Here is a 12,414-nt window from a genome sequence, read left to right on the forward strand (position 1 = left end):
ATGAATGTTAGTGACATCCGATACTTTTCATCTTTTGACAAAAGGGACATGTGCCGATTCTTTTGTTTAGAATTTAAATGCACAAGTGCATCCACTTAAGGCATACTAATCCAATTCAAATTTCAAAAACCGTCTGCCCTCCGATGTTATTTACGAGTTTTTAGTTTTTAGTCTTTAAACTTATGAAAGCTAATTCACGCACGATTTAGTTTTATTTTCATTTTATGTAGTGCAGTGCTTAAGTAAACGTTTCCAGGTTTCTCGGACATGAGATGTAGTTAAATCTAGTTCTTTTTTGTAAAGTTCTATCAAATCTAATATCTTAAAAAAAACCATTTCATCAAAACATGTTATACTTACCTAATTATATTTATGATTTTTTTGAGGAATGTAATGGTACTATGCAGAAAAGAACTTGCCGGCACAGAAACGTCACTTTTCTGCACACTACTGTCAGTTATGCTATGAGAAAATATTAAGTTTGTTAACATTAAATTGTGCAGAAAAATGCATTTGGAATAGTGGTTGTAGAAAAATCTACTTATTTGAAACTAGTAATATCTAGATATCTACTAATTAACTCAAAAATCCTTCAAATTTTTGGCCTATAAAAATTATTTAGTCGGGCATTAACGTTGAACGCACCACGGGTATTATGGATAATAACTTTGATACCTTAATAACTACAAGACTGTCAAATACATCTCTATTTTTTTAGTTGTAATAAATCGTTAGTTGTTAAAAGAGCGTAGGCGCAAAATTTCGGACAAATAATCTTTAAACGTATTTATTTTTTTCGAATCCTGAGAAAACTAATAAATATTTTTGAAAAATTTGAAGCAGAATAAAAGATTACATTATTACCGAGGGCTGAAAGTCCCTTAGAATAAACAAAATGTTTCTTTTGAGTGGGATATTTGAAATTAAAAATCACACTTAATATTCTCTTTTCCTTTTACCGCTGTAACATATTAGAATAAAAATTATAGAAATCTTTAGGGACTTTTGGCCCTCGGTAATAATGTAATCTTTCATTCTGCGTTTAAATTTTTAAATAATACTTATTAGCTTTCTCAGGACTCGAAAAAAATAATGCGTTTTAAAGCATTGACCAGAAATTTTGCGCCTATGCTGTTAATGTAGCTGTAGTTTATTCTGTATTGATTTATTGATTATTTATTTTTCCAGTACCTAGTTTTAGGTAGTTAATATGTTTTAATAAAATAATATTTAAAATGGTTTTTTTTTACTTAAATAATTAAAATAAATTAATATAACGATCCAAATAATGAAATATTTAGATTTATTTATTTATTTAGAATTTAACACTTACTATAATACAAAATACGAATAATATAATAATAGTAAGTTATAGTATATTACATACCTAGCGGGAAAGTACTCTATTTCAGCCGAGCGGCAAGGTAGTTTACCGAGGTGCGAAGCACCGAGGTAAACTACAGACGCGAGGCTAGAATGAGTTCCCGCGAGGTTTGTATACTATTTTACTCACAATCGGTTAGTAGTTTATGGATTTCTAATACTCACAATCTACCAATAATAATTTCATTTCAAATATCTGTATCCATTTTCATTATGTGATAAGATGAATTATTTTAAGTAACCTGTGAGATCGTTGCTAGGTAACAAAACAAGTTTGTTGAATCTGACATTTAGGCGATACACGACGCCATTAATTGTACATATAATCAAATTGTGTTTATTTTACAAAAATGTCTGATAGTGAATTTGAATGTACGCCACCAGAACTGCCGGTAGCTGCAGAGAGAGCTACTGAAGGAATAATTCCTGAAAAAAGCAGGGAGAGGTATTAGAGATTCTATTCTTTCTAAACCATCTTTTAATCAAAAATGACATTGACATTTGCAGGTAGAAAAGTGACAGATGCTAGCTGGGAAAGTACTTTCCCGGCTAGCTGGGAAAGTAAAGTATGTAATAAGTCGCTTCCTGATTACTTCAAATTTAGAAATCCATAAATTACTAACCGATTGTGAGTAAATAGTATTTACATACATGAATTAGGCAATAATCAACTAGGATACGAGATTTTCATCTATAAACGAAAATTTTTAAACTGTGAAATAGAGAATCCAGTAGATTAAAGGACCAGTTGTTCGAACGCTAATCAGAAATGGAATCAACTGATCATTATCAAATATTTAATTACTGTCAATATCAACTTTGATTGGGTTGCTGAAAACATAATTTATTACAATTATGAGATTAATTGATTAATTAATCAATTATGTTAATAATTGTTACGTTAATTGATAATTAATAATTAATTAATTAATCAATTATGTTAATTATCATAATGATAATTGATTACAATTAACTGATTGGCGTACGAACAACGGATTTTGTTATTTGATGGTTGTTAAAGGGACTAAAAGAATAACATTGGCAACATTGATTTTAATAACAGAATAATTTTTGACCTAGCGTACCTTTTCGTGACAAATCGGATATTTTTCGAGCGATCATCGGATAATCTAGAGAAATGCGATCGGCAACACTGCTTCAGTTTGATAAATAGATTGTCATCTCCTATATTCTTGTTGGTCTGTGTCCATCTAACTGGCAAGTACCACACGTTATCATCGAGCATTGAACCATGTTGCCCTTTGAGCACTCTTAAAATTTTATCACCTAACATCGACTTAGAGTCGCCACTAACATCAATTTTTAAAAATGTAAATCATATTTCTCGATGTCACCTATTCTACAAGGTTGCTAGTTTCATGTACTAAGCAGAACGTAAGTATATTCCACATTTTTTCTTTAACTAGGTATAATTTTAACCTTTTGTGTTCATTCTAACGTGGAAATACTTCGTTCTAGGCACTGAAGATGATCTGATCTAAATTGAAAAGGTTTGCAAATCCTTTTGGATGACTTTTTAATAGTTTTTCTATAAACTTTTTATAGCATTATACAAACGAAGTTTTTACTTGTTCTGTATGATTTTTAATTATGGTATACAGCCAGCTACTGGGACTTTCCCATTGATTCCGAATTATTTGATTAAAGTGGATTGACACGATCCAAACATACTTGGATTTCAATTTGGACCAAGTGCATTTGTACAAGTATACTTGAACCAAGGTGGTTGTCACCGATAAATGGATGTCAGATAACTATTGCAAATGTGTTTATACGTAGTTCTCGTGGCATTAATTTCTTTTAATACATCGTTTTCAGTGGGACCAGGAATATGCATGTGCATTTTTATTCGTTGCAGGGCCACATAATTTCTAATATCTTTATTTTTATATTCCTTTATCTAGACATTTCATAATGCTTCCTCAGCTTGGTATAGCTCCATGAATCTAAAGCTCTTCCTTTCAGACCCTTTTCTTTTTCTATTTATATCTCGTTTTCGATTTTCCGACAACGACGCCATTTTAATTTTACACATTGACACTACTTGAATCCAAGGAAGTTGGCCAGCGTTCTAGTTAACTTGGGTAGAACCTGTTGATATAAGTGTACTTGGAAGAATATGTGACACGATTACAGTATCTTCCAAGTGTTGCGCGCGTAGCGTCCAAGCAGACTTGGATCAAGTACGCGTAGATTGTGTCAACCCGCCTTTTCAGCTTAGTCGTTCGGTAATAGTAACCATTTCGAGTGAATTCGCTGCTAGTAGAAGTGGGTGACCTGCGTATTGCAGGTTACTGAGTGTTCAGCCTCCTATGCTAGTACTTTCTTTATTATATATTCAGAATATATGTTATATATGTACTAATGGTGCTAGAATGCAGAATGCAGCCCTATTTAGTTATTTTTACCTTTGGAACGGATTTAAATATACTCCGTGTAGGTACTTTAAATTTGGCTGTTTTTGTCAACATATTTCTTATTAGCTTAATCAGGTAATTAAGAATTTCACTAAATCGAAAGCTTTTGTGGAATATAGAAATAAAATCAGCAGTGGTATAGTGTGTTCCCTCGCTCTTTCTATTATCTGTCTGTTGTTCACAATATCTGCTCACGAGTTCCTTTTCCTGTTATGACTATTGTCCTTCGACTATCTTGGAAATTAAATAGTTCTTTAGCCAATTATATGTAGCAGGAATTTGTTTGAGGTTTTTTTAGTTGGCTTGGAACCTTCTCTACTTCTGCTAGTAAAATAATTATTGGTTCTGCTTCTCTGATCGTGTTTTTCTTGTATTCTTAAACTGATGCATATTTTGAAGTATCTGTATATATACAAATAGTTCTGTAATTTTTCCAGGTCTCTGCATTGCTTTCTATGTCGGTTTTTATATTATTTCCATTATGGTCTTGAATGGCCTGAAGTTATGGCGCTCTTGGGTCAAATATTAACCTTTTTTAAATAGTTTATGACTTTCATCGCGGTTTATATGTAGCTCCCGTTCTTTTTTTTGCATAGGCTTTTAGTCATACAGACCGACTCAACATCGTAAATATGACTTTCTGAGTTTATCTTAGAATAAAATATACATCATGATGTAGTTACGTTGATATAGTATAGTATGTTGATGCACTTTTGATGCACAAATATTTTATTCTCCTGCTTAGCTCCTATGTTCCTTGGGTGTTGTTTCCTGTTTTTGTAGTATGATAGAGCATAACATATTTTTCCACTAATTCCAAGGTTTCCCCTGACTTCCAATATGTGTTATTTTGTGTTTGAAGCGGTGTGCACTCTTTTTATTCCATTTCCTGTTTTATTTATGTCTTCTAATATTTGTGGTTGTTCCTTGTTTATCAGTTTCATTTTGAATTCTTCTGTTTTATTTACCCTTAGCTGGTTTGTCTGGCGTATTTTTCTAGTTTGAACCAGCAGTTCATTTTTAGCAGCTGGTGCATCATCACACCAGTATGATTCACAACATGCTTCAGTCAGAGCTCTTACGTTTAGTACTAAGGCTTTCCGCCTTTCCCGCATGGGTATGAAGTCGATTTAATTATTGTGTTCATTATTTGGATTAGTCCACGTTGATAGCCTTCTTGGGTGGTATTTATAAACTGAATTTTTTATCACTAGGTTGTTATCACTGGCAAACTGTAGAAGACATTGTTCTCTGTTGTTTCTAGAGTCCAAGAAAATGACCGTACAATATTTTTCAAATTTGGTTTAGCTTCAATTATCACAACCTTGGCTGCAGTAGTATGTAGTCCAGTCTCCAGTAATAATATACTGGCTGCTTTTGTGAGATTTTCTGCAAGATGTTTTCTATCTTGTAATTGTCGTCTATGTCTTCATCTGGGGCATCTGTTGTGGGTCGTGACCAGACACCTCGTAACGCAACAGTTCGTAACCGGACAGTTGGTAACGGACAATTCGTAACACCGACAGTTCGTAACGGCGACACTTCGTAACGGCGACAGTTCGTAACTATACAAATCGTAACGGACAATTCGTAACGTCCAAATTGAATTATTCTGTTTATTTTCGTTAACGTGGAAACTAACTGTTATTACAATAATTGAAATTATATTTATCAATTTAACAAATCAGTACCGGGATAAACATGTTTAACACAATTTATATTTCGTGTTTAAACACAAACAAATATTTAAATACATACAAGCTTTTAACAATATATTTAAAAGTTTATCCCTCTTATTGTTCCTTAAATTTGCATATTCCTAGACAAAGGAATAATGAAGTACTTAACTGCTGAAATCTTTAATCTGACAACCGTTTTTAGACATTCCAAACTTTTTAAATAAACATTTTGTAAAGGAAAGATGATAATTACCTGTTATTATAATGAACCTTGTGATTGATAATAGCTTTGGGGCATTCAATCAGCGGTTATAGTTGATAAGAGGGATGGTTTTTAATATTTTAATGCTTGGTTTAAATACTTTTATTATATTCTGAAACACGAAATATGAAATGCCTTAAAAATATATATCCTGATACTGATTCGTTAAATTGATAAACATAATTTCATTTATAACTGTAATAACAGTTAGTTTCCACGCTAACAAAAATAAAAACAGAATAATTCAATTTGGACGTTACGAATTGTCCGTTACGAATTTGTATAGTTACGAACTGTCGCCGTTACGAAGTGTCGCCGTTACGAACTGTCGCTGTTACGAATTGTCCGTTACCAACTGTCCGGTTACGAACTGTCGCGTTACGAGATGTCATGGAATGGGTATATATCGCTAAACGACTTTACAATTTTATGCAGTATTATTAAAGAATTTTGAAATTGTCTATTAATATTTTATTTGTAATTATTATTAGTATAGCTAATGACAATTTTTTTTCAGGAGCCCTATTTGAAAATGATGACAATCTGGAAAAAGCCTTTAATTTTGCTATTGAAGACATTAATAAAAATGATAACGATGCCGAATTTACATTTACTGCTGTGGTTCAGAATAACTTAACAAAATATAACACTTATGCAGTCATGAAAAATGCATGTACAATTTTAGAAGACGGCGTGGTAGCTATTTTTGGTCCTAAAACATTTGAAAATATCGAAGTAGTACAATCTATTTGCGACTACAAGGAGATTCCTCATATTGTAACAAGGTAAATAAAGAAGATTTTACTGTGCATTATTCTTTTGAACTGAATTATTTATATATTCTTCTTCTTCTCGTTGTCCCTATGCCCTATAAGAGCGTCGGAGAGTCGGAATTATTTATATTAACATCTTATATGAAAAAAGAATAATAAGAATAATCAGAGAGCATATATAAAAGGACGAATCAAACTGAACTCGTAGCACTTTGTAAGTTAAGCTACTTATTGAAAAACAAAAGATTTTCTCCATACTTTGTTCTGTCAACGGTACCTATTCCTTCCGGATGTTGACTATCCTACTTTTGCTATTCTACCTATGCTATCTACATTTGCTACCCTGAATAGCTGTTCAGAATATTACGGTTGTATTATCTTCCAAACAAAGATATTCTTCTCCCTGATCCACTCAAATCCACACTGTGATGTGGCAAAATTTTTTAATTTCCGTTCTTTTATTGTATTAACTTGCATTATTCACTCATTCTTAGTAGAACCTGAATATTAATTATACGATCCGATAATGAAATTCTTAAGATTCTCTTTAATATCATATCTCGAAGGTCTCGAGATGTGGTACAAAGTCCGCCACAAAGAGCTACTGGACGTCATCAAAGCAAAACAATTACAATACAATTAACTTCTAATTATAAAAAATCTATATTATAAACAGCAAGCATATATACGCATTAACTAACACACATCAGAAGAGTTCGAAATTAAAAGAGGAGTGCGACAGGGGTGTATATTTCACCACTACTATTCAATGCATACTCTGAAGAAATTATGAAAAGAGATCTTGAGGGAGAAATAGCAGGAATAAGGTCAATGGAACGCCAATTAACAACATTAGATATAGTTGAGTCCGCGAGTCTTTACCCTTGCGTCATTAACACCTGGCGAGATAAAACACATACTTTTTATTTAGCATCATTCTCTTCCACGCATGAAATTAATGACAAATCAGCTGCCGTCTGTTTTTAAGTAAAAACACATGTTATTTTTATGAACGATTTAGACTCAGTGCATTGAAAAGAGATAGGTACAAAGAAAGACGATTGGGGATGTCTTCACATATTTTAAGTACAATTTCTGATGTTTTGGTTTGTTTACTTTTGTGGCTGTCAGTTTGTTGAATTTTTTGCTGTTATTTTGTCGAATTTTTGAATTTTGAAATTTTTTATAGTATACAAACAGATGTTTTCACAACTAATTTTATATTGGAGTTAGAAATTTTGTAATGGTGGGGGAGCAAAGTATGCTAAATGTGCAGTCACTCGAGCGTTATGGGGACCTATTGGGTTGTGAAGAGTAGGTCCTAAAACCAAAAAAGTTATGTAAAATTTTCCATTTTAGCTGGCGCTTGTCATTTTTTAATTTAATTTTCCATTTCCAACAATGGTTTTTTCCGATTATAACGCCGTCTATCTATAATTCGAAAAAATGTTTCGAATAAATGTTACTTATTTTTACGTAAATATACCAAATTTGCAATAAAAAAGGGGGCTCCTATTTAAGATTTTAAAGTAACCCCCCGCCCCACCTCCGTAGGGGGTCGTGTTTAGTGCCATTCTATAGATTTTTCAAAAATATTTAATAAGTGTATTTTACAGTTTTTCTATCTGATATTCATTTCGCGAAATATCGCGGGATTCGTATTTAAAATCATAAATTTACCCCCCACCCCTCTCCCTGGGAAGTCGTGTTTGGTATCATTCGATAGATTTTAAAAAAATATTGAGTATGTATTTTTTAGTTTTTCGATCTGTCATTCATTTCGCGAAATATTCGCTTTTTTCTTGTAAAACTTTGGGACTCACCCATTTCCTTACGCCCGGCTCAAATCATCAGATTTTTGAAATATACACTCTTTTGCATGTACTTAACTTACCGTATCTTAATCTGATAATTTCGAGTTTTTTTAAGGATAGATTTTTTTTCGGGCCCCCCTTAACGAAGTCCCCTGTGTTAAGAGCCAATATATGGTAGAGTTACATCTGCTGGATACCTGGTTTCTCCTCATATGATTATCTGACGCTCTCGAGTAACTGCAAAAATGCCCGCTTGGGCTCCCCTACCATAATAAGTTATGTTCTTCTTCTTCTTCTTCCTTTATTGAGTTATATCCCTCGGGATAATTCGCCCAGCTTACACCAGGGAAATACTCTTGTCTTGCTCTGGGCAATCGAATATTTCCAAATATATATGTTAAAGCCTCAATTTTTTTTAAATATATATTAGCAGGAACATCTTCTTATAGGGCCAGACAGTCCCTACAGGAAAGGCAATATTATAACATAAGGGTTAAGACTTTTATCGTTTGGAGGTCTAATATCTTTTTATATCTTTATCTTCTTAATTTTTTTAATTCAAATTTGGGAATTGATTAATTTATAAATTAAGTTTGGCTAAGTTAAGGAATTTAAGGATCAGGTTAATCCTACGTGGATTAAGGTTGGACATAAGTAGGCAAATTTCAATGGGAGTAGGGATATTTGTTTTGACTAATTCTTTATATAGGTCAAAATTGGGTGACATATTTATAGGGCACTCAAAAATCAGATGATTTAAGGACCCAACTCGGCCACAGTCACAATATGGGTCGTCTTTTACTCCTATCCTGAATAGGTGAACTGGAGTAGCACAATGACCTGTCCTCATTCTAATAATGGTGGTTATATGACTTCTGTCTTGATATGCAAAATTGTGGTACCAGGGGAGTTTATCTATCTGACCTACAATTTTAGAGTAAAATGAATTATTTCGATTTTTCCCCTGCCATTCTTGCTTCCACCGATTCCAGATGGAATGCTTGATGTCTGGTAGAAAGTTGGAATAGTGAAGAGTGATACCAGCAGCTACATTTAAGGTTCTACCTATATTAGCTAGTATATCAGCCACCATGTTCCCTTTAATATTCGAGTGTCCTGGAATCCATGCCAGACTAATATTAACGTTATTTTCTTTCGCTTCAATGATGCTTCGCTTGGTCATGAACGATGAATGTTCTGTTTCCATAGAATAGGTTGATCTGCCTATTTTCTGTAAGGCACTTTTAGAGTCCGAGCAGATGATTGCTTGTTTAATCCCATTTTTCAAAATAATTTGGAGGGCATGATTAATTGCGACAATCTCAGCCGTACATATTTGGGTATACTTAGGTAGTTTACTGGTATAAGAATAGTTGATCTCTCGGCTAAAGACACCAAAGCCTGCTGATCCTTCATCATCAACTGAGCCGTCCGTGAAGAATTTGGTGTGACTAGGTTTATTTAGAATTATTTTTTGGAGTTGAACTGAGGCAAGTTCATCTGAACGATTAGATTGGATAAATATGATTGGAATTGTTGATAATTGATGGTCTAGTTCAAAGTTATGGCATGGGTATAAGTCACTTAAATATAAGTTGGGATAAGTACTTTTAAATTTGTTTTTTAAAAGCACTAGAAATAGAATATTTCTGTTTTTCCAATTATTTTGGTTCCTTTGAATTGCCAAGTCTAAGAGGTCGAGAGCGGAAATAATAGGGTTGCCAATTAACATTAAATTTTTTAATATAAATTTAGAGCTAAGCCATTCCCATCTAGATTTAAGCGAGATCTGACCACTTTCACTTAAGAGAGCATGAATTGGGGTAGATTTCATGCATCCAGTTATAATTCGGATACTTTTGTATTTTAGTTTCTCCAATCTTTTAATTAAGGAAGTTGGACAATCGAAAATTACCTGGCAGCCATAGTCCAGATGGCTCTGAATCAGACCATTGTGTACAATTTGTAAGGTTTTTGGATCACTTCCCCAATAAGTCCCACAAAGAGCTCTCATCACATTCAGGCCACGATTTACTTTCAGGTCTATTGAGTTTACATATGAATTCCACTTTAAGTTTTTTTGAATATTTACCCCCAGGTATTTGACTGAATCCACCCAACCAATATTCTGGTTACAAAATATTACGTTAGGGGGAGAGATTTTCGTGTTTCCTTTTGTAAATAATATTGCAGAAGATTTGTTCTTAGATAGATTTAAATTGTGGTCTAGCAACCATGATTCCATCTGAATCAAGAATTTATTTACATTAATTACCAATTCATTAATATCACTCCCTCTAATCAGAAGAACCAAATCGTCTGCATACTGAATTAGTTTGCATGAAGAGGGGATTAAATTATACAGGGAAAGACAATATAGGTTGAAGAGGATAGGGCTTAATGGGGAACCTTGGGGTAGTCCCAGACTTGATTTTCTTGGGCCATGGGTTTGTCCCAGTTTGTCTTTGACAACTAGCTCTCTATCATTTAGAAGGCAGAAAATCAAATTAGCCAGTTGGGTTGGAATGTTATACTTTAATAATTTGGAATACAGGAGTGATATATTGACATTATCATAAGCAGAAGAGATATCTAGAAAGATGCCAATAGTGTATTGGTTTTGAGCGAAGCCTATTTGAATTGTTAAGGTGAGGTATGTAAGGCATTCCGTACAACCTCTACCCCTTCTAAATCCTAGTTGTAGTGGATTAAAAATCTTATTATGTTCCACAGTCCACTCTATTTTATTCTTTATAAGAGTTTCGAGCATTTTGCCTACACATGAAGAAAGAGCTATTGGTCTAAAGTTTAACGGATTATTACAATCTTTATCTTTTTTGATTATAGGTAAAATTACTGATTGTTTCCACTGAACAGCAACTATACCCGTTCTAAGACTTTCATTGAAAAGTTGAATTAATAACAAAGATCCAACAACGGGAAGATTTTTTAACATTGAGTAGGAAATCTGATCCACACCAGGAGCCGAGTCAGATTTAATTGAGAGGGAGTTCTCATACTCGTCGAGAGCAAATGGCGGTTCTAGGGCTTGAGGAGATCTAACCAATACTTTATTGACAGCGGAAAGGGGGTTAAGCAACATAGAATTTCGTGGGATATAGGAGTAGAGGGCAATTGTGTATATATTGACGATTTCGAAGCCGATACCTTATTAATTTTCTCCCACACAACTTTTAGAGGAGTGTTTCTATTTAATTTACTGCAAAATAGCCTGAAACTATTTTTACGTTTTGATTTTAGGAATTTTCTTGATTTGGCTATATTCTTTTTAGCCTCGATATAGTTTTCCATTGAGGGGATATTTTTAAATTTTTTTAAGGCACACACTCTCGCAGAGACGACTTCAGCACATGAGTCATCCCACCATGGAATGTGGTATTTGGAATTATTAGGAGGGTGAAGCCAAGGCATTGTTTCATCAGCTACCGATGATATGGAGTTAGTAAAAAATTCGTAATCTTCCCTGGGAGAAGCTGAGAAAATGCTGTTTAAATTGTTATGATGAGTAGACCAATCAGATTTCTTTAGATTTCTTCTTTTACATGAATGCGGGGGAGATTGAGGACATACACCTATCTGACATATTATGGGGAAGTGGTCACTAGTTCCAGTATCTGAAATAGTGGACCACTTGCCCACACTGGCTGCCACATCGACTGATGCCATTGTTAGATCTACTACCGACTTACTGCCTCCTGGGGCCACCAGTCTAGTTGGGGACCCATCATTGAGAAATATTAGCTCAAGTTCCTCCAAAGAATCAAAAATAATCCTACCATTGTGACTGTCTCTAGAACTACCCCATGCCTTATGATTACAATTTAGATCACCCATGATTAAAAATGGCTTATTAAGTGATTTAACAAGGGAAAACCAGTTGGATTTGGAGATGGAGTTGTCTTGTGGACAGTATATATTAAGAATATTCAAATTAAAGTTAGGGAGAAATGTGAGTTGGAATTGGACATCATGATTGAAACCTGGATTGGCAATTTGAATTTCCCTATAATCAATATTGTTTTTGATAAGAGTAATTAATCCGCC

The 12,414-nt window shown here is 33.7% G+C and overlaps 1 protein-coding gene across 3 annotated transcripts in view; it reads left to right on the plus strand.

Annotated features, from left to right (window-relative positions):
* Positions 1-12,414, plus strand: part of LOC114339209 (glutamate receptor ionotropic, kainate 1-like) — a 154,479-nt gene that overhangs the window by 17,672 nt on the left and 124,393 nt on the right. For all 3 annotated transcript variants that reach the window (XM_050645518.1, XM_050645519.1, XM_050645517.1), the window contains exon 2: positions 6,280-6,547. In XM_050645518.1, coding sequence (XP_050501475.1) covers positions 6,280-6,547 — 268 coding nt within the window. The remainder of the gene's footprint in view (positions 1-6,279; positions 6,548-12,414) is intronic.

The sequence above is a fragment of the Diabrotica virgifera genome, chromosome 3 (genome assembly GCF_917563875.1).
Source record: "Diabrotica virgifera virgifera chromosome 3, PGI_DIABVI_V3a".
NCBI lineage: Eukaryota > Metazoa > Arthropoda > Insecta > Coleoptera > Chrysomelidae > Diabrotica > Diabrotica virgifera.